The following is a 23,530-nucleotide window of genomic DNA, read 5'->3' as shown; positions in this document are numbered from 1 at the left end:
CGCTTTTGGGGAACCGAAGTCTGACGTAATTTACACATCCTACCTGGGTCGCGTTTTTTCCCCCCCGTTCTGAATTCCCATAGACGTGTGTAATATAGTGTCAAATAAGAACTGTGTTCCAAAAATAAACAAATGACCCCGGTGGTTTTACTCTTATGGATATGAAGCATCAACTGACGGTGAGAAAACGCTAATGTTACTTCCGCCGAATTAGTAAAATCTTCGCCAGAAACGGACTGTTTCAAATATGAGTGACTGACTATCATAAACGATACAGAGTCACCTCCCTGACAATATCGCCGAGACGGTTTGTTAATTTTTGGACCTCAATTCTTATATGAGACGATTCTATGATGACCCAATGTTATTCTCCATAGAGAAATGACTTTACGACCCAGGGGATGGACGAGTGACGTCAGGACTTCTGTACTACTTCATAAATAAATAAATAAATTGACCCAAAAGTAACAACAAAACGAAGTATTTCCTTGCTTACGGAAAAAGTATTCACTGGGCGGACACGGTCGCCTTGGAAAACAAGGAAGTGTAGTAGATCAAATACAATACATTTTTGGTTACTGCATCGTCTATTTCTCGCTTCAAATGTTTTCGAAAACATTCTTGAGAGCAATCTTTAGCTGCAAATGACACGGTGTGTTTGTTTACATGGCTGTCATTTTGGATACAGCATAAAGTCAAGCAGCGCAGGTTGATATGAGCAGGTGCTCTGAGTCTTTGATTAGACAGGTTGGTATGAGCAGGTGCTCTGAGTCTTTGATTAGACAGGTTGATATGAGCAGGTGCTCTGAGTCTTTGATTAGACAGGTTGATATGAGCAGGTGCTCTGAGTCTTTGATTAGACAGGTTGATATGAGCAGGTGCTCTGAGTCTTTGATTAGACAGGTTGATATGAGCAGGTGCTCTGAGTCTTTGATTAGACAGGTTGATATGAGCAGGTGCTCTGAGTCTTTGATTAGACAGGTTGATATGAGCAGGTGCTCTGAGTCTTTGATTAGACAGGTTGATATGAGCAGGTGCTCTGAGTCTTTGATTAGACAGGTTGATATGAGCAGGTGCTCTGAGTCTTTGATTAGACAGGTTGATATGAGCAGGTGCTCTGAGTCTTTGATTAGACAGGTTGATATGAGCAGGTGCTCTGAGTATTTGATTAGACATCGGTCTGTTATTGAGCTCATCGGTCATTATCCAGAAATAACACACAGCTGAATTCAACCAAGCCGTGTAATAACAAGGTATACTGTATTACCTTCTGTCACAAAGATCGTCTTCATTCTCTGTGGACAGACAGACAGACAGGTTTTTGAGCGGGGTATACAGTATATAAAGCAGTGCTTCTCAAACTTTTTCATGTCAAGGACCCCCAAAATGATATGCATCAACCCCCATCTCTAATATTTTGTTCCAGGGACCCCCCAAAAGCAAGGATTTGAGTTAAAAATGTTCGCTCAAAGATATATATATCTTCTACATCTACAAGCTCATAGCGCGGCAGTGTGCCGTGCTATGAGCTTGTAGATCTGCTATTTTTGAATAGCCAAAGTATAAAAGGTAAAACTTATTGTGATGCTATATTAACACATTTTGCTGGGGACCCCCTGGAACCCCCCCAAGGACCCCAGGTCCTCAATTTAAGAACCAATGATATAAAGTACGGTACATTCTTATGCACTCTACTGTACTGTATGCGTTTCTTTTTCTATATTTGCATTCTCTCTTCCCTACTTCTCTTTTTTCTTTGCAATAGTGCGAGCCTCCACAAACAAGAATGTCACCCACTTTTAACTGTGACGTGACAATAACGTTGGTGGATAGATGGATGGATGGATGGAGGAATCAGATCATTTCATTCATATTCATAACTTGTGAACATATGAAAATATGTCTCACCTGCTTGTGCTTCCGTCCTTGAACGTGAGCACAATAATCCTTTTTGTTCTCCACCGTCCAATTGCAGACCTCAAAATAAATTCACATCAGCATCATTTTTCTTTAGTCCACTGGATTATCTTACATTATTGTACTTCACAGAATTATAGAGAGAGGCAAGCAGTTACAGTGTGGTGATTGATTGATTTATTGATTGATTGAATACTTTATTAGTCAGAAATAGGATGATGCCAAGATTACGGTGGTGAGAATAGAATTCATATTCACCTGGCAGCTCAGTACGCCAAATCCTGGTGACTTTCCTGTCAAATAAAATACAAACAGGGCTGTTATGATTATGAACATGTAGGGCTGTCATAAGGCTGTCATGATTATGACATTTTACATGTCGACTAATTGTCACACAAATAATTGCGATTAACGGTTTAATTGTGTTTTTGTCGTTGAACATATGAATAACAAATTACATTTGGATTTTTAGGCTTTGCAGTTGTACAGGGCAGACATGGCAAATGACCTAAATACACAAAGAAATGACTGACATATTATTTAATAACTTTATACTTTAAAAAAAACTCACTAAATAAATTCACAGGAGGAAGAAAGAAGAGAATCTCAGATGATAGAAGACATTTTGTTTGTGCAAAAAAAAAGGCTCACTTTCTTCTTTCTTTTTCTGCTTCTTTTTGCTTTTGTAGGTTTCTCTGGCCTCTGCCACTGCCTTATCTGTTGAAACGTCACTCTGTCTCATGGTGGACACTGGGTCGTGAAGGGGGGTGATGCTGTTGTTCTGCTTCTCTGTTGAAACGTCACTCTGTCTCATGGTGGACACTGGGTTGTGATGTGGGGAGCTGCTGGTGTTCTGCTTCTCTGTTGAAACATCACCCTGTCTACTGGTGGACACTGGGTTGTGATGTGGGGAGCTGCTGGTGTTCTGTTTCTCTGTTGAAACATCACTCTGACAGAGTTCTGTCTGCTCGCCAGGGACGTGAACTGAAAAAAGAACACAGCTGTGATGATTTTGACAGCAAACTTTGATTTAGTTTTTGAGTAAAATAGAGTTTTAGTCATCTGAAATGTTTCAGTTTTTGTCCCGTTTTAGTCAACTAAATCTACAGTTGATTCAGTCGACTAAAATGTATTCTGGCGGTGCCTTGATGGCAGCAATGGCTGTCAGCAATGGCTGATTTTACACTTGGTTGCATGCTGAAAATAGCCGATCTACAAGCTCACAACTTGTTGTGTGAGCTTGTAGATCTGCTATTTTCAGAGCGCAACACCCGAGCGCAACCAAGCATAAAATGACTTGCCCTCCATGTCTCGTCTGTCAGACTGGAGATAGACTCTTCAGATATCTTCCCAAATCTGAGTGTGTTGCTGGGATAGAGAAAAGTCGCTAACCAAGTTGATTTTCTCCTGATTCCTTTAAATATAAGACATTTTAGTATGAAAATCTAGTAAATGTTATGTGTCTTGTGACGATTAGGTCCAATATTTAGTTCAGTGACCATGGGGCTAAAGAATGGTTCAGAAGCTGTGTTCTTCCATTGGAATGAATAGACTCCAACCTGCTTCCGCTCTCCTAAAAAGGCGTCCACCTACGTCACGCAGATACGGGAAGTAAACCGGAGATGGTATGTCTTGCTATTTCCGTCTTGGGTGGTACTCACCCTGCTGAGGAGATGTGTGGCTGACCTGCAGCTCGTCAAGTGTGACGATGTTTGGATCTATATTACATACACACGGAAACATAACATGTCATAATAAAACACAAGCATTATTTAGCTGATGAACTGTTATATTATAAAACCACTAACCTTCAGGTTGCCAGTCTTTGCATAAGTACTCATCAAGCGTCTTGCAGACTGTCAAATAATCATTAAGAAACCGTTAAATGGTGTAAAGGTGGGCCTCAGATAGTCCCTCCCTGACAAGTTCCAATATGTTTGATAACATATGGTCAGTTATACTCACCATGCTGATAGTCATCGTTGAGCATGCCAAAGATCCTGCTTGGGAGATCAATTATCTGGAAAATAAAACGTGTCAGGTTTTACAGCACTGACTGCAATACATCGCAAAACACACAATGTGCTTTGTTTGCCATTTTACCTTCAGCATCATGTGAGCATTCTCCTCCTCCCTGACCTGGGGTTTTAGGACCCCTTCACTCACAACTGGTAACTGAGCAGCATTCTGGTGCACCTATCCAAGAGAACAAAGTAGAAACCTCTAGTTTGTTAAAACCGAGGACATTACATTACATTGCAGTCATTTAGCAGATGCTTTTATTCAAAGCGACTTACAATAAGTGCATTCAACATAGGTAGGGAACGAAACTACTAATCACCAGAAGTCTTAAGTGCATTCTCTTCTCAAACAAGCAACCAAGAGTACACCTAGCGCTAAGGTAAAAGTGCAATACATCAGCTAACTACTTTTTTAAACGGATGAGACAAATAGGAAAATCAAATGAGCAAGAGATAAAACCAATAAGTGTATCAAATAAACAAGATCCAATAAAACAAGAGCTCGTACAAATAATTGTCAACAAGTAGGCAAGGCTAAGAGGAAGGGTCAGGGTAGTGTTTCCTAGAGGTGGGTTTTCAGCCTGCGGCGAAAGATGGGCAGTGACTCTGCTGTCCTGACATCAGTGGGGAGTTCATTCCACCACTGTGGGGCCAGAACAGAGATCGTTCAGAAGGACCACTGAGCGACGGGGAAACCAGTCGCCTCGAGGCGGCAGACCGAAGTGGTCGGGAAGGGGTGTAGGCTTGATAGCCTGGAGGTAGGAAGGAGCTGTTCTTTTCACTGCCCTATAGGCTAGCACCAGGGTCTTAAACTGGATGCGAGCCGCTACGGGGAGCCAGTGTAGAGAACGGAGAAGGATAGTTGTGTGGGAGAACTTGGGGCGGTTGAACACCAGACGAGCTGCAGCTTTCTGAACAAGTCTACCTAGGAAGGTGTGCTCCTCAGAGCGCAGAGATGGTACGACAGATGGTGTGCAAATAACTGTCAGTTGTACAATCAATCAGTCAGTCAGTCAGTCAGTCAGTCAGTCAGTCAGTCAGTCAGTCAGTCAGTCAGTCAAGGACATTCCAGGCCAGTCCCAGGGTCCGGCAAAATGTTAAATTAATAAAATGTGATCTTACACATGGGGGTCTCTTTGATATACAGTAGTAATAGACTTTAAATCAAATCAAAACATACAAACACACATTATACACAACCAGAACTGGACAGAAACAAAGGACTCACCACAGTGTGTTTGATGTGTGTTTGATCACCCAGATGGGCTCTGAACTTGGAGCCGGGGAAGGTAGACTGGCAGACGCAGCACACACACAGAGGCATGCTATTAGCACGGCTGCAGACGCACGTCACAACATGATGAAGACCTATCCCAGAGGATATGCTCCATTCATTATTATACATATATGATGAAGACCTATCCCAGAGGAAATGATCCATTCATTATTATACATATATGATGGAGACCTATCCCAGAGGAAACGCTCCATTCATTATTATACATATTATACATATATGAAGGAGACCTATCCCAGAGGAAACGCTCCATTCATTATTATACATATTATACATATATGATGGAGACCTATCCCAGAGGAAATGCTCCATTCATTATTATTGAAGACAAGAGTCATTTGTGTTTGCAAACTGTGGAACAAGATTACCTTTTCATTACAATAAGTACAAAACAAATGTAGCAAAATGTAGCTCTTGAATGGCATCATACTGGCATAATATATTTATTCCACATAATGCAGTAACTACTGTAACTCACCTTTGACCCCATGTCTTTTCTTGATGTACTGGCATTCATTCAAGATAGTACTGTAGTACACTAAGATGAGAGAAAGCTTCAGTTAAGATAGTACTGTAGTACACTAAGATGAGAGAAAGCTTCAGTTAAGATAGTACTGTAGTACACTAAGATGAGAGAAAGCTTCAGTTAAGATAGTACTGTAGTACACTAAGATGAGAGAGAAAGCTTCAGTTAAGATAGTACTGTAGTTCACGATCAATAAAATAAAATCGACTACCTTTTTTCACTGAGGAAAACGAAATATAAACTAAATAAAAACTAAGCTACGACGACTAAAACTAAGACTAAATATATTGACAATTTCGTCAACAAATAAAAACTTGACTAAAATGTTAGTGAGGAACTAGTGGAGAAGAGATCCAGTAGAACTAAAAGACAAGGCATTTTATGTTTGGTTGCGCTCAGGTGTTGCGCTCTGAAAATAGCAGATCAACAAGCTCACAACGAGTCGCATTGTGAGCTTGTAGATCGGCTATTTTCAGTAAGCAACCGAGTAATCAGCCATTACGACCCATCAAGGCACCGCCAAAATACATCTGAGTCGACTAAATCAACTCTAGATTTAGTCAACTATAATCTTATGATATTTAGTCAACTAAAACTAGACTAACAGTAAAACATTTCAGATGACTAAAATATGACTAAAAAACAAAATCAAAATGCAACATATCAACACTACATATGATTGTCTGCTAGTTTACAAGAGCTTGGTTTGAAATCCTCTCCAACATATAGAACAAGTATAATAATAATAAATCATACCTCGTCCATTCTCCAGTTCATCTGCTGTGATTGTAGAACAGAGGGTTAAGAATAAACAAGATGCATTAATGTCACATACAGTACATGTGGACAACAACAGACCATGAGATAACAGGGTTTACTGTAGTACCTTCTGTCACAAAGATAGTCTTCATTTTCTGTGGACGGACAGACAGACAGACAGACAGACAGACAGACAGACAGACAGACAGACAGACATTTTATTAGGACACATTTAATCAAGTTCTGGGCAAGTAAATTCATTAATATTCTAACTTGTGAACAACATATGAAAATATGTCTCACCTGCTTGTGTTCCTCTCCTTTCACGTGATTAGAATATTGCGATGTGGTTTCGAATTTCATACTGCAGACCTGACCGGGCAGACAAAATTAATGAATATCAGCATCATCTTTACTTATTTTACATTGTACTTTATCATCGTTTTAGAAAGAGGCAAGTATACAGTGTTGGTGATGATGTCAAGATTATGGTGGTGAGATTAGAATTCATATTCACCTGGCAGCTCAGTATGTAATAGTAGTATATGTCTGGATGCAAAACAACAAAATACAAAAAGAAAAGAAAGAAATATGAGTATGTGGATAAAGAACCAGATGGTAACACAAGACATGAAACACAGATGTTTAACCCATTAAGACCGGGAACGCATCTGTGTCATTTCAAGATTTCTTTGGCTATTCAAAAATAGCAGATCTACAAGCTGCAGTATTTTTTATATATATATATACACACACACACACACACACACACACACACACACACACACACACACACACACACACACACACACACACACACACACACACACACACACACACACACACACACACACACACACACACACACACACACACACACACACACACACACACACACAGATTAGCAAAATCTTTCAACATTTTTCAGAACTTTTCAGATCTTTGTGGGGTCCTCTTTCCTGACCTGAAAATGTATTTTTATTTATTTTATACATAACCACAGAAGAACGTACAGCATGCCCCTTGTTTCATTCGGGTGGTTGCGATGCGGCTCACATCATTTTTTATGTTAATAATTGCAGTCTGCAGCTGAATATATATGAATAGAGCTTCCATAGTGAAAAAGTGGCCTGTCAATGACGCTTTCAGGAGTGCCACGCTATGAGCTTGTAGATCTACTATTTAAAAATAAATCCCTGGCACAAAATATTTTTGAGATGGGGGTCCGCAGCCAAATACATATCATTTTGGGGGTCCTTGACATGAACAAGTTTGAGAACCACTGCTATAGTGTGCACACAGATTATAGATTTTTGGCCGGTGAAAACGCCCCTATATGTGAGGTTTGGACATTGCACCCCCCCAACCCTGCGCTGTGATTGGCCACCAGTGTACCCCCCTAACCCTGCACCGTGATTGGCCAATCACAGTCTATTCAGGACTGTGATTGGCTAGTGAAACATGACACATGTGCATAGCCCTATAAATAGGACTATGCACTATACACATTTATGTTTAGGGGTGTACAATGGTTGGTCCACAATATTACTTTTCTTTAAGTGAACTTCCATCACTGTGATGACCACTGTGACCACACCGCCCACTTCACACTGGGTGTGATTTTTTAAATTATACTGTTTAGACTGATGATAGGTTCTTGGTTTACCTATGATCCTAGATCATACTATTTCTATGCATTTGACGTACTACCTGGTGTTTTCCTTGTTTACTGTAAATCGCTCTGGATTAAGAGCATCTGCTAAACACCTAAATTGTTGATTGTAAATTGATGAAGCAGCTTACCACCACGTGTGGCCGCACTGGATGCAGACTGGTGCTGGGGCGTCTGTGACCAAGATGGTCTCTTAGCAACCAGGGGTGTCTGTGTCTGCGAGGGTCTCTTAACAGCAATGGGTGTCTGTGGTTGCGATGGTCCCTTAGAAGCCAAGGGTGTCTGTGACTGTGATGGTCTCTTAGCAACCAGGGGTGTCTGTGACTGTAAGGGTCTCTTAGCAACCAGGGGTGTCTGTGGTTGCGAGGGTCCCTTAGCAGCCAGGTGTGACTGCGAGGGTCTGAGAACAATCCGGGGCTCCTGGGGAAAATAATCAAGCCATTAAAAACAGTAAAGCGGTTGCTTGTTTGACACTAGTGATGGCTGCCACTAGATACTGTTGTACTGACGTGTTAAACTTACAAAAAACAAGAACTCTGGATTCGTCTGGGCCGCAGGACAATTTCTCAGCTCTATCAAAAAATCCCTTGTGTAGGAAATTCTTCCTAAAGGGGAAAGGAAGTTATTATAAGTGCTTATAATACATAATACAATTATTGTGTATATTACAACTATGACATTATAATAATACACTATGATCCTTGCAAAAAATTATGAAGTATTACATTTTTAATACTTGACGATATAAGTCTTTATAAAATGCTTTATTATCAACTATAATCAATAAATGATTATTGATCATAGTTACAAAGCAATGAAAGCATTATGAATAATTATGAGTGCTTGAAACTATAATTCTACAGTGTTATAAGGATACCATGAATGGAGAAAGTGTTTTATAAACCAGACACAATTCTGATGGCTGTATCAGTGTCGATTTTGACAGCAAATTTTGATTTAGTTTTGGTCATAGTCTTTTGAAAAGAAATCCATTTTGTTTTAGTCATATTTTAGTCATCTGAAAGGCTTTAGTTTTTGTCTAGTTTTAGTCGACTAAATATCATAAAATTATAGTCGCTTAATCTACAGTTGATTTAGTCCACTAAAATGTATGTTGCCGTGCCTTGATGGCTGATTTTACACATGGTTGCATGCTGAAAATAGCCGATCCATATATTTAGTCTTAGTTTTAGTCATCGTAGCTTAGTTTTTATTTCGTTTTAGTCAGTGAAAAAAAATCAATTCCTCATAGTTTTAATGGACGAAATCAACACTGGGCTGTACCCCTCAATCAAATGTACAGCAGTAAGAAAGAAGAGAACGTCAGATGATCTGTGTTTATGAAGTCATTTTCTTGTATGCTACAAAAAAAGCTCACTTTTTGGAGAGGTGCTGCTGAGGTTCAACTGGTCAGGGACATGAACTGAAAAACATACAGACAACACTGAAAAAAAAGACAAGGATTCTTAGAAGAATAGGTTCTGAGAGGAACAGGGAACCTTAAACTTTACATAGAACACATGAGACAAACCATATTCCTTCAGTCTAATACTTACACAGCTTGCAGTGGTGGAAAGTAACTAAGTACATGTACTTAAGTACTGTACTTAAGTACAACTTTGAGGTCGTTTTACTTCACTGGAGTATTTCCAATTTTCAGTACTTTTACTTCTACTCCACTACATCTCAGAGGCAAATATTGTACTTTTACTCCACTACAATTATTTGAAAACTTGAGTTACTAGTTACCATTATAAAACATACATTAACCACTTCAGCCCTATATACATTTCGGCCATTTGAAAATAGCCGATCTACAAGCTCAAAATGCTTGTAGATCAGCCATTTTCAAAAGATTTTGATACAGTTTGAAAACTTGAAATGGGACATTCTGCGTGATGAGTACTTTTACTTTTGGTACATCATATTATTCCTTCAGTGTAATACTTACCCAGCTTGTCTCCTGGTGTGATGCTGGTCATCAAGCTGCTCTCCTTGCGTTCCTTCCTCCAGTTTTCCAGCATCTTCAAGGCTACACATGGTCAGTGAGGGTTACATGGTTACATATAGGGACATGTTTTTTTTAAATATAATTTCCTCTGCACTGTAATTCTATTATCTTATTTTGGTTTCATTTAAAACAAAACACAAATAATTGTACTAAATGCTTTTATACGGATTGTGATGTTGTTATTTAATGCTCCGTGTCATAATATCTTAATGCTTTTGAACCAAAGGTTACTGGACATTCAACACGTTCACAAACACACATTAGATATACCAGTCCACGTAAGAGCATAAGACATTTAGGGTGCTTCTTGAGGACACACTACATAGTGACTGCACCTGCTTCATGTAACACTATGTTTATTTGCATCTGTGACATTGTAATGTGATTCAAATGTTTGTTATTGTTTCTCATTATGTATGTATTTTATATGTTGTTATCAGGGCGTCCATGAAAAAGAGAGCTTGCTCTCAATGGGCTTCCCTGAATAAATAAAGGAAAAAGAAAGAAAGAAAAATAATGTTTTGTGTAAAGCACTCTGAATTGCCTCCTCTAAGCTCTATTAAAAATAAATTCAATGCCCTGAACGTGACCAACAGGAGGAATAATAATGTGAATAGTGTTTCTGACTCTGGAACTAAAACTAAAACTAAATAAAAACATACCCTCTGCGTAGTAAGTATCTTCCACTGATGAGAACAAAGCAGGCTTCAGGACCACTTTCTATAAACACAAGGCCTTACAATTATTAAAACTGACATACAGTGCACTACCAGAGCATCTTAGGAAATGTATTTCTGATGATCATTTACTTCTAGAGTGTTACTGTACTTCATTACCTTCATATCAGTGATGGTCGTTCCATGGATTTCTTCCATCTGTTTAGCTAAATCCCGCATCATGTTGTGAAACATGTGATTGTAGGTGTAGGAACTGTAGAACTGCAGAGTAGAGGGATGCCATGCATTCTGGAGACACAAACCACACCCAGGTCAATGTAGTAGGCTACCCAACAACACTCGTACAAGGCCTTAAAATCTCCTCGGTTTGCTCATTTGAAAGACTGGACTGTGGTCTGGTGACACATGAAGAAAGGCACAGGTGGTCATCGAGATCAAATGAATGGAAATTCAGGCATTAGTTTCCAATCGTCGCTGTTGTGCAGAAACCTTGCATCTAAACTTTGACCATTTGTTGAAACCTATAACCTATAATAACAGGCCCAAAATAGGAACACCAGTTTGAAAGGTTTAAAGTAACAAGGAGTAAATAAGTCAAGTTAAAGGGATATTTCAATGAAAAAAAATGTTTGGGGTCATTTTATAGTCTACTCTGGCTTTTGTGAGCCCTCCTCCTTGGCAGAGGTAATAATTACTGAAACTACAGTACATTAAGTCTAGCATCAAAGCCACGCCCCCTAAGTACATTAGTATATTTCCATCATCAGTTAATTGATTTTAAAAAGTCTACTGGACTTTTCGACTATGCATGCACCTCATGGTACCACAACACCACTAAGGCCTTAAAACAAGGCTCCAGACATCCCAAAACAAACTAGTAAGGCTACTTCTTGGCCTTACACCTACAACTCATCTAACCCATGCTCACTTTGCAAGGGTCGGATGGCTCAGGGTAGAGGACAGAGTACAGCAACTTGCAATGGGCCTGGTCTACAAGATACACTACACCACAAAGACACCCATGTACCTGTCAAACTACTCAAAAAATTTAAATGTCCACAATCATAATACCAGAGGTAGCGCCACTAATCACGTTCAACCCAGATTTGGCACTAAAAAAGGGTTTGAATTCGTTCTCCTACTATGCAACAAAAAATGTGGAATGCCCTACCAAAAGCCACGAAGGAGTGTAAAACCCTACTTTCCTTCAAAACCACTAATTTTGGGGGTCCTTGACATGAAAAGCTTTGAGAACCACTGTCTTATTGAGCATGTTGACTGGAGCGTTTCCTTTCTTTTTTTTATAAACAATCAAGAGTGTAGCAAAATTACAATGTATCGGTGGATGTGATAGAAGCTGAGGAGATGTCTGATGATCTTAGAGTCGGTTAGAGTGAGTTTGCAGACGGTGCAGAGATATAAGCGTCTGTCAGTCTGCTCCTCACAGCTGCATTCCACCAGGTGCTCCAGACCTGCAGGGATGAAAAGCACTGTTTGATTTCGTCGACTAAAACTATGACGATTTTTTTTTTCACCGACTACCTTTTCTCACTTACGAAAACGAAATATAAACTAAGCTATGATGACTAAAAACTATGACTAAATATATTTTCGTCAACAAATAAAAACTAGATTAAAATGTTAGTGAGGGACGAGTGGAGAAGAGATCCAGTAGAACTAAAAGACAAGTCATCATGGTTGCGCGCGGGTGTCACAGACTGAAAGTAGCTGATCTACAAGCTCACAACGCGTCGCAGCGCGACGCGTTGTGAGCTTGTAGATCAGCTATTTTCAGCATGCAGCCAAGTGAAAATCAGCCATTTCGATGGCATCACTAAATCAACTGTAGTTTTAGTCGACTAAAATCTTTATGATATTTAGTCGACTAAAACTAGACTAAAAGTAAAACATTTCGGGTGACTAAAATATGACTAAAACTAAACAGAATTTCATTCAAAAGACTAAATGACTAAAACTAAATCAAAATTAGCTTAATCTTCTTAGCTAAATCAAAATCAATACTGGATGCAAAGCACTGACCTAGAAGAGGATGCTTCCTGTTGGCGGTTCCCAGGTATGTCTGTATCAACATCTTTTTTGGCCTTGCAGCTGTGGATAGATGGATCACAAATATTATGATGATAAAGAAGGGATCTATTTATTATTTTCACTGAAGGGTTCAATTAAACTGCATAGATTACAATTACAATTTAGGCATTTAGAAAACTCTAACCCTAACCCTGACCCTAAGAGTAAACGGCATGAACCGTATTCACCAAACGACAGGATAAAGAGTCACATGAGTAGAATGGAAAAGAGAACAGTAGTGCTTCTAGGAAAACTAGGATATCTGGTAAACATCAATGCTAGCATCTGTCTAAACAACATCTTATCTAAATATTATATTATTCTTAACTTAATTTGTGTTCAAGCCAATAAAATAAACACAAATAAACATGTTTTTGTGTCATATCTGCCTAGTATAACTAGTACAGTATAGCATAGTATACAAGCATGGAGGAGTACTAGGAGGTGAGGTAGAGCCTGAAGAGGTGAGTTTTCAGACTGCAGTGGAAAACGGGGAGCGAGTCTGTCTGCAGTTCTGACTGCAATGGAGAGTTTATTCCACAGCTTGGGAGCCAGGAGGGAGAAGAGTCTGGGAGGCGAGGAGCGTTGTCCAGGGTGTTTTAGTCAAGAGAGAAGAGTCTGGGACGCGTGGAGCGTTGTCCAGGGTGTTTTAGAGAAGGGAGAAGAGTCTGGGACGTGTGGAGCGTTGTCCAGGGTGTTTTAGAGAAGGGAGAAGAGTCTGGGACGTGTGGAGTGTTGTCCAGGGTGTTTTAGAGAAGGGAGAAGAGTCTGGGACGTGTGGAGCGTTGTCCAGGGTGTTTTAGAGAAGGGAGAAGAGTCTAGGACGTGTGGAGCGTTGTCCAGGGTGTTTTAGAGAAGGGAGAAGAGTCTGGGACGTGTGGAGCGTTGTCCAGGGTGTTTTAGAGAAGGGAGAAGAGTCTGGGACGTGTGGAGCGCTGTCCAGGGTGTTTTAGAGAAGGGAGAAGAGTCTGGGACGCGTGGAGCGTTGTCCAGGGTGTTTTAGAGAAGGGAGAAGAGTCTAGGACGTGTGGAGCGTTGTCCAGGGTGTTTTAGAGAAGGGAGAAGAGTCTGGGACGCGTGGAGCGTTGTCCAGGGTGTTTTAGGGGAAGGCTTGTAAAGCATTCCTGTGTTAGCTATTCTAAGTGTGCAGGCTGGGGTATGGGATTGGATCAAATCCTAAAGGTTAACAGGGCTTTGTACTAGTGGCTGCTGGCAGCAACCGGAAGCCATTGAGGGGAACACAAAATAATAAATGATGAGGCGACCCATGGAGAAGCCATGGACCAGCTCATCAACTGACCTGTGGTCCTCTTCAGTCCCAGAAGGTAGGGGTTGTGACTCAGAGTCTGCATCGCTGTCAAAGAGTGAGAAGAATCGTGAATTTGTAACCGCTCCAGAATTCAAGTGTTTTAGTCCGTAAGCAGAAGGACACTTTGGTAGAAGTTTGGGTTCTGTAATGAATTACCTCGTCATGGTGTAAACTAATCCAATTGGCGAGATATCTTGTTCCATTGTGCTGTTTCTTTTTTAAATTAATAATCCAAAAATAGTCTCCTCATTTACTTACATCGCACAGCTCTCAAAGTCACAAATGCAAACAAAGCAGATTTAGTTTTTGTAATGAAAAATGTCAACTTGATGTCGATTTAGACATTTGTATTGGAAAGTAAACCCGGACTGTATCCAACTATCCATAGAATAGTAAAAATCAACAGGAAGTTGACATAAGAAATAAAATAAAAACACAAATACTGGGTTTTGGTTACATATTGGTCAAGTCAATGAGGAAACTTTTTTTTATTATTATTATTTCCAATCAATGGCGCTAGATATCTCACCAATCATGACAAGGTACTGTAACTACACAACCCAAACCTCTACCACAAGTGACCTTGTGCTTTAACATCCAAGTAAATAATATAACTTCAAAATCTGGGATCTGTGTTCTACATTATTTTAGAGTGACAGTCTATTTTACAGTTAAATAGAAAAAGTGCTCCTCGGAGCACAGGTCTCCACCAGGTCAGGTAGGTTATTGTGGGCCAGCAATGTTGATGGAATATGAAAATTCGTTCATGATTTGAGGCACTATGCAAAACATAGTCTCGGCCACGCCTTCGGCCTGGCGGAGACAATAAATACAGTTTCTGACAACTTTTGTTGCATTCCATAATATCCTATAGGTCACTACATTATTTCTGAGAAGAAGCACTTCCCCATAGAGTAGACAACAGATGTAATGACAACAGAGCTACGAGTTACGTCACCAAACAGAATGTATGTACATAGTATTTTACACTTTAGCTCTGTAGGCAAAGTCAATATAATAAAACAGAGGGCAGCAGCATGTACCTTTGACATAACTGGTTCCTTTCACCGTATCAAACAAATCTCTAGGCATGTCCACAACCTGTACACAACACAGAAAAGATGGAATAAAACAGAAACCATCAACCACACTGTTCCTTCTGGTTACAACATCAAAGACATTATTTTGCCCATGTTGGATTTGGAAAATGAATTGTTTCAGGAATCTATTATGTTAATAACACCTTTAATAACATTTTGGGACGGTAAAATGTCATCTCTGCTAATTTATGTTAGTTTTGTGGTGACCTGTAAGTTGATTGCGCTGATAGTTTCCATTATTAGCAGGACTAATCCCCTATGGCTTCAGGGGTGATCAGCAGACACAAGTGAAAATATTGTTTGCAAAGTTACGTCTTGAGATAACAACGCATCCGCCGTCGCATCGTGACGCCTTGTGAGATTTGTAAATCTTTTTGAAAATAAAATATTTGGCCTATAATGACATCCAGTGCTATCATGTTGAAAGTGGTTAACCCAGAGCTATGCTCTCACAGTCAGACAAAGTGATGAGCTCTCTGACCTGTGATAGGGATTTTTCCATATGACTATATGCCCTGCCTGCACACAGTTACATGCACACAACATTATACTGATTACACACATACACATTATAGATAGCAGAAACAATAAACATAATGTAAAAAAAAAAGTACAATCACGTATACTATGCAGCGCTCTGATCAAATTCAAGTGTTCTGTGCATTGCCAACAGACCTGCATCCTCCCAGCGTGCAGCTCCCAGTTCTTCTTTGTGTCCCTGTGGGCTGCGGTATCCACACACAGCTCTATATGATTGTTGTGAATCCAGGAGAACCTCAGTATGTCTGGGTTGGTGTAGTTCTGGGAATTATAGGAAAGATAAATCTCAATTACAAAGAGCATTTATGCAAGATGATGTGTATCTCTGTAGCGTGATTTGGGACCGCACTGGGGATTTGGGGAAACCACAACCCCGGAGCCGATCTACAAGCTCACGATGCGTCGCATCGCAAGGCTTGTAGATCGGCTATTTTCAAATGGCCAAAATATATATAGGGCTGAAGTGGTTAATGTATGTTTTGTAATAATAATACAAACGAGTAACTAACGTTTTCTAATAATTGTAATGGAGTAAAGGTAAAATATTTGTCTCTGAGATGTAGTGGAGTAGAAGTAAAAGTACAGAAAAATGGATATACTCCAGTAAAGTAAAAATACCTAAAACATTATTATAGAGTAGCGTATTTTAACCATCATCATCATCAGCTCGAGACGAGAGAGAGAGAGAGAGAGAGAGAGAGAGAAAGAGAGCACGGCCATTCAAGCAATTATTAACCTATATAACAGATTGGCGTATTTTCACAACAACAGTTGACAGTGAACGGATGCACAAGACCGCCGTCTCCATCTATTTCTCTGTGGTTTCCCCAAATCCCGCATCTCTGTATACGGTGGTGGTCAACACTTACGTAGTAGTTGCGGCAGTGCTCAGTAGAGGTGAAATGTTCACTTATGTCAGAGACTGATTCCTCACAGGCGTGACACAGGTAGAACAGGGAGCCAGACTCTGAACTCATGTACAGAGTCACCAGAGACGGCAGGCCTGCAGGGAGGGAGACAAATACAGAAAATAAAACCACATTCCTGTGTGTTACAATGAAGAACAGTAGGATGTGCTGCTTAAAGGGAATTAAATGTCATTTTCCAGCCAGGAACAAGTGGAAAACCACCACACAATGCAGGGGTTCTCTACAGGACAACAAGCAAATGGTGATGCAAAAAATATACAGTATACTTATATTTAATTTTTAATTTTATATATATATATATATATATATATATATATATATATATATATATATATGTACCGTATATATATATATATATTTAGAGGATACCTAGTATAGGTGTAATACTTATTTATTCTCTATTTTTGCGTTTACAGGAAGTAGTGCTAAAAAAAACGGACAGCGCCTCGGAAGGCAACGGGAGTCTGACACCGAACTCAGTGTTGGTGAAAACTAAACTAAGACCAGGAGACCTGGTTCTGCCAGACCCAGAAGGAACACATTCCTAGTAGGCAACACACCTACAAACCATTTTATAAGTTAAAAGTATAAATCATTTTAGGCATTTTGTGTGTGTGTAACATTTTGTGTATAGGGGTATTTGGTTGTAGATTTGGTTTGCTGGTGTGTAGGCTAGACCAGCAAACCTTCCAGTCTGATTACATTCACCTGTCCCTTGTCAGTCAGTGCACAGAATATGGGCAGATGGGCTTTGAATCCAGCATTTCATAAGTTTAGGTCATTTACTATGCTGCTTGTGTAGTAATAAACCTCTGAAATAAGTTATGTAGAACAACAAAATTGCCTAAAAGTAATCCAACGGACAACAGCAGTAAGTTTCACTGCTGGTTCAAATGGTAGCAAGTCCAGACCTGCTCTGTTGCCCCTGGTGGTTGAAATCTGAAGCGTTCCTGAATGGCTAGGGAGGAAAAGAGGGAGAGACCGACAGACAAAGCCTCCTGTAGGCCGACCCCCTGGGTCTGGCAAATACAGAGTTCCAGGAGGGTGAAAGGTTAACCCCAATAAGGATACAAATGTAATCAGACGGCCCGGTGCAGTATTTTGGCTAAGCACTTCTCCTTTCCCAGTAAACACCAATGCAGATGGCTCCTTATCTTCCTTGTTTACGTTCCCTGCTAGAACACTCCATTCAGGCATAATCAGAACAATGTGTAGTAATAATTATAATAATCCAGTCATACGGTATAACGGTAATAATCAAATTAGATGAATAATTATTCAATATTAGTAAATCAATAATTAGACAGGAATATAAATGTGATTTTCCGTTACAGTCACCAGAACCAAGGACTGGGGGTTTTCAATGAATCTAACATGGTTAAAATGTCGTCTGAAGTTACAATGGGTTTGTAGGAAGGGGGAGTGTCAGATAAAATGAATATCAAATATCTAAATAATGAACCAAGGAACTTAAAAACTGTCTGGGGTGTTCACAAAATTCAGAGTAGACGTTAAAATGACCCCAAACATGTTTGAAAGTGAAATATCCCTCTTAATCATTAAGACCGGGAACGAATCTGTGTATGATTTTTAGATTTCTTTTGCTATTCAAAAATAGCAGATCTACAAGCTCATAGTGTGGCACCGAGTGCACTATCTGCTATTTAATTTTCTTGTATATTTCTTGTATATCTGCTATTTTTTTATCGTGAAAATTTGTACAAACCTTTATATACATGATTATTGTTTTTCCAAAGCGAACATTTTTAACTCAAATCTTTGCTTCTGGGGATTCTACAAATGTCTTCTAATCCAAATAGTTTTTTTTTTTTTTTTTAACTTATGTTGCTATATATCAGTGGTTCTCAAACATGTTTCATGTCAAGGACCCGCAAAATGATACGTATTTGTCCACGGATGTGTATTTGTCAGCACACAGTACTAACCTAAATATGGGTCTCTTGGGGACTGCCGCAGAGAGGGAATGTGGTCCAAATAGACTGGAAGAGAGTTAAGACAAGGAGAAACATCAGCATCAATGCACAATATTAAAACAATAGACCGTTTGCTTGCGTCAATAAGTTTGTGATTAACCACCTAAAAAGGTAGGGTAAGTGATATTGTTTTGTTAAAAGGTTAAAGCACTATATTGTGATAGTAATCATTGCTATAGAGTGTTTGATCAGTCACAGGGGTGTGTGTGTGTGTGTGTGTGTGTGTGTGTGTGTGTGTGTGTGTGTGTGTGTGTGTGTGTGTGTGTGTGTGTGTGTGTGTGTGTGTGTGTGTGCGCGTCCCCGTCCCCCGTCTCCCCAGCTCTTAAAAACGTTTTCAGGTAGGTCACAACATTTCAGCCAATCGGGAAAGAGCACCCATTTATCAGCTTCATTGTTATAGTGTTCCAGTTCCAATTTTGTATCTGCTCATTTCTTAGTGTCATCACTTCCAATTTCACTTGTTTAATCTGTATCCTGTCTGAATTCTCTATCCTGATTGGATACAATTGGTATCCCGACCTGAAAATGTATTTTCTGTTTACTAAAGAGCTGGAGACACATGGAGAGTCTCCTGTTACTGAACAAACACTCTATATCGATGAGTACTATCAGAACATAGAGCTATTTAACACTTATTTTAACCAAAGAAAACCACTTACCCTCTCTCTCTAAATGTTAAAAACAAATGTTTGTAAAGGGATAGGATCTTACCCGACTTAACACCATCTGAACACCAGGAGGAAAAGAGCATCCAGAGAGAAAACAAACAGATCAGAGGTGAATTCAAATAATAATAATAATAATAGTAATAGTAATAGTAATAGTAATAGTAATAATAGTAATAGTAATAATAGTAATAGTAATAGTAGTAATAATCCACACTCCTTGGTGGTATTTGTTACTGTATATCTGCATACACATACTGCATACTCCTCAGTGAGGAGCATTGGGGAGCTACGGGGACAGCGCCTCTGGGAGCAGTTAGGGGTTAAGCGTCTTGCTCAGGAACACATTGCTGAGGCCTGGAATCAAACCTGGGACCTCTGGCTTCCTATAGGCTGGGCTCTTTAACCATTCAACTATGGCCGCCCCATTACGTTGAATATAGGCCTGTCTGATGCCTGGACTCAGACTGACTGCACTCCATAATGATGGAATTGACTGAAAATGGAAAATAAGAGCCCTGCATGTACTGTAACTGTGTAGAAGTATGTGCCTGCATGCACGTACAGCTGGACAATTTGGCTCCATTGAGACATACCAACCAGTCAAATGGGATAAAACATGCACCCAGATGCAGGGTTTAAATCTGCTACTAGTGACAGGCCGGCTAGGGAGGATCGACAGGATCTAAGGACTGTCTAGGAACTAGACAGGATGGCTTACAACAACCTATGACCCTTAGCTCCATATCTCTGTGAGGCCCTCTGCTCCCTACTTCATTGCTAGTGCAGACAACCAATTATTTCAGTGTTCAGATTGTTGTATTAAAGTATAACTATGTTTATTGTTACTTATATTATTACTTTTATATTGAATGTGTCTTTTAGTAACATGGAGTTCTGACAATAGACTGTTTATGCCTCGCTGGCTGCTCGCTCAGTCAAGGCCACCTTTTGACTCACTTTGTGTGTGTGTGTGTGTGTGTGTGTGCAAAATGTGTTCATGTTAACTTGATCGAGGCAGGAGCCAACATCTGCTATTTTTGAAAAATCTTGAAAATGTGTGCATATCTTTGAATATATATATATTTGTAAAAAAAAAACATTTTTAACGTATATATGCTATTTTTGAATAGCCAAAGCTAAGTGGTTGAAATGATTGTGACGCTATGTTAACTAATTGCTGCTATTATCAGTGAGTCAGTGACTATTGTCACCCTCCCCGCCCGGCTTCCCTCCCCCGAACACGGGACACATTGTGTTGGTATGGTCACTCCACAAAGCCTGATGCAGCGCGGTGGATTCCATCCTCCGCCGGTGGTGAGCAGACACTTTAGCACTGTGCCACCAGAGTGAACCCTTTATCAAATGTATAAGAGAGGGCCTTACCTTTCTGAAATACTTTTCCCTTGTTCTGTGGGTAGAGAACAGCAGACAGGTTCAGTAATGACTAGTGAAAGAGCTCACAACACGTCACATCTTTCAGATCTGCTATTTTCACTTACTTCTTTTTTTACAGTTTTTTTTTAATTAATTAAAATTAAAATTAAAAAATTAATTAAAAAAATTATAATAATACCAAAAAATATATATATCTCCCCGCCCGTGGAGGGTGATTACATACCTTTCTATGTTTCTTAGTCTTCAGATGTTCGTGAAAGAAATTTGGATTGGGGTGATTCCAGTCCTCAAGGCAAATCTGACAGGAAACAAACAATGCTCTATTATCAGCTTTACAGGAATTGAATAATAGTCAGGGCTCCAGTCACCCAGAATGTGATAGAACCTGACATGCTACACTTCTTCATTGTGTTTTTATATTGAATGTGTCTTTTAGTAACATGGAGTTCTGACAATACACTGTTTATGCCTTGATGGCTGCTCGCTCGCTCAGTCAAGGCCACCTTTTGACTCACTTTGGGGAATTGATAAGAGAATCACTGCCGTGCCATATTCCCTCCTCCCTTAAGATTCCTTTGGGAGGGGCGATGATAACTCTCTCATGTGTGTGTGTGTGTGTCTGTGTAGAATGTGTTCATGTTAACTTGATGGAGGCAGGAGACAACATCAACTTATCATCCGTGTGAACGTAGGGCTGTCACCATTATGACATTTAATTGTCCCACAAATAATTGCGATAAACGATTGAATTGCGTTTTTGTCGTTGAACACTGGAACATATTATGAATAAAAATTACATTTCTTTTAGGCTTTGAAGTTGCACAGGGAAGACATGACAAATGACCTAGTAATTATACAAAGAAATGACTGACCAATTTAATAAGTTTATACTTTATAAAAACATGAATAGCAGATCTACAAAAACATGAATAGCAGATCTACAAGCTCACAACGCATCGCATTGCGATGCATTGTGAGCTTGTAGATCTGCTATTTCCACTACTTTTTGAAAATGTTTGAAAAAATATGAAAACTTTTCAACATTATCTCAAGTAATTGTGATTAGACGATTATGTGCTAATTGTGACAGGCCTACGTATTGAATAAAACCACAGAAAAACAGCTCATTGTTTATTTCCCATAATGTTGTAGTGTTAATCAAAATAGCTATTTTAGAAAAGATCTTGATATTTTTTTTAATCTCAAATCTTTGCTTCTGGATCCAAATGTTGTACTTTTACTCCACTACAATCATTAGAAAACTTTAGTTACTAGTTACTTTGTAGATTACTATTACAGCAGATCTACAAGCTCACAATGCGACGCATTGTGAGCTTGTAGATCTGCTATTTTCCAAAGACTTGCATCCGTTTTATACATTTGTAAACTTGTGAAATGGGACATTCTTCTGCATAATAATCACTTTCAACTTTTGGTACTTTAATAGCCCTGAAACATGACAGTCATTGCGCCACTTGTTCCTGGTATTAGAAATTTCTCCATTTACAACCCGTATATCTACATAAACGTTCAGATTTCAAATATAAAGTGCTTACCCCATGGACATGGATGTAACAAGTTAAAACGGGAGGGTGTAAGTACCCGTATCTTCCGCATTGTTCAATAAAAAGCATTTTTATTCCATCGGCGGCCATATTTTCATAGAGTTATAGTGTATCAGAGTGCAATACACCTTCCAACCGATAGGGTCGCGTTGTTAAAAGATATGGAGACAATTCTGAGAAAATGGCCACCGATCGGATTAAAAAGCTTTTTATTGAACAATACGGAAGATACAGGTACTTAGACCCAAGCTTTTTAACTTGTTACATCCGTGGCCGTGGGGTCAGGACTTTATATTTGAAATCTGAACGTTTATGTAGATCAAAAACCAGGAACAAGTTGCGCCATGACGCTTGTGATAGACGCGCGGCATGTGAACCATGGCTAGTACTTTTTAAGTACATTTTGATGCCAATACTTTTGTACTTTTTACTTCCGGACTTTTACTTGTAACAGAGTATTTCTACTAAATTGCAGTATTGATACTTTTACTTAAGTAAAACATTTTGAGTACCTTTTCCTCCACTGCTGAGGAAGGAAAGTGACAACAACCCTGTAGTTAAAGAGTGTTTTATAGTTCATATCTGACAGTGTTAGTTAAAGACACTGTTAGTTAGTTAATGTTAGTTAAAGTGTTTTATAGTTCCTACCTGACAGTGTAGTCCTGGAGGATGAAACATGCTGAAACACCACACTTATAAACTGTTTATATGGGTTTATATCAAACTAAATCACTGATCAGTGCTTTAGTTTAGAGCTGCTGATCAGAGAGTTAAAAACATCCTGTGGTTCTTCTTCTACTACTTCAGCTTTTTCCTTCTTGTTTTGGTGTTGTTGTAGCCACAGGTTGTACCGTTAAAGAAGTGCAATGCTGCCTCCTACAGGAACACTGTGGAACTCTTTGGAAGACAGACCTGTAGAGTGGAGAAGGTGGGGGGTCCTTGAGTAGGTTCCAGGGGGTCCCCAACAAAATGATTGATAGTTAGGAACCAAATGGACCCTTCTATGTCTGTAACTCCCTCAGAGAGTGTACAAATGGAACCAAATGGACCCTTAAGGGTCTG

The 23,530-nt window shown here is 39.5% G+C and overlaps 1 protein-coding gene across 1 annotated transcript in view; it reads right to left on the bottom strand.

Moving 5' to 3' along the window:
* LOC308094883 (uncharacterized protein) overlaps positions 1–23,244 on the bottom strand; it is a 55,627-nt gene extending 32,383 nt beyond the window's left edge. Inside the window, exons 1-31 of the mRNA XM_080441706.1 lie at positions 23,117–23,244; positions 21,127–21,201; positions 20,892–20,916; positions 19,552–19,566; positions 18,793–18,846; positions 16,787–16,920; positions 16,053–16,178; positions 15,321–15,378; positions 14,269–14,322; positions 12,921–12,989; positions 12,213–12,352; positions 11,040–11,168; positions 10,866–10,923; positions 10,144–10,224; positions 9,571–9,615; positions 8,715–8,797; positions 8,324–8,612; positions 7,038–7,069; positions 6,824–6,892; positions 6,648–6,675; positions 6,518–6,541; positions 5,714–5,773; positions 5,167–5,306; positions 4,021–4,113; positions 3,883–3,937; positions 3,726–3,773; positions 3,579–3,635; positions 2,569–2,901; positions 2,176–2,210; positions 1,909–1,977; positions 1,268–1,295 (exon numbers count right to left, since the gene is read on the bottom strand). Coding sequence (XP_080297832.1) covers positions 1,268–1,295; positions 1,909–1,977; positions 2,176–2,210; positions 2,569–2,901; positions 3,579–3,635; positions 3,726–3,773; positions 3,883–3,937; positions 4,021–4,113; positions 5,167–5,306; positions 5,714–5,773; positions 6,518–6,541; positions 6,648–6,675; positions 6,824–6,892; positions 7,038–7,069; positions 8,324–8,612; positions 8,715–8,797; positions 9,571–9,615; positions 10,144–10,224; positions 10,866–10,923; positions 11,040–11,168; positions 12,213–12,352; positions 12,921–12,989; positions 14,269–14,322; positions 15,321–15,378; positions 16,053–16,178; positions 16,787–16,920; positions 18,793–18,846; positions 19,552–19,566; positions 20,892–20,916; positions 21,127–21,201; positions 23,117–23,146 — 2,536 coding nt within the window. The 5' untranslated portion in view covers positions 23,147–23,244. The remainder of the gene's footprint in view (positions 1–1,267; positions 1,296–1,908; positions 1,978–2,175; positions 2,211–2,568; positions 2,902–3,578; positions 3,636–3,725; positions 3,774–3,882; positions 3,938–4,020; positions 4,114–5,166; positions 5,307–5,713; positions 5,774–6,517; positions 6,542–6,647; positions 6,676–6,823; positions 6,893–7,037; positions 7,070–8,323; positions 8,613–8,714; positions 8,798–9,570; positions 9,616–10,143; positions 10,225–10,865; positions 10,924–11,039; positions 11,169–12,212; positions 12,353–12,920; positions 12,990–14,268; positions 14,323–15,320; positions 15,379–16,052; positions 16,179–16,786; positions 16,921–18,792; positions 18,847–19,551; positions 19,567–20,891; positions 20,917–21,126; positions 21,202–23,116) is intronic.
* Positions 23,245–23,530: the final 286 nt, after the last annotated feature.

Source organism: Gymnoscopelus braueri (assembly GCF_963280865.1).
Source record: "Gymnoscopelus braueri genome assembly, chromosome: 11".
NCBI classification, from domain to species: Eukaryota; Metazoa; Chordata; class Actinopteri; order Myctophiformes; family Myctophidae; genus Gymnoscopelus; species Gymnoscopelus braueri.
The sequence above is the reverse complement of the archived record's forward strand: the minus strand, read 5'-3'. Positions and strand labels throughout refer to the sequence as shown.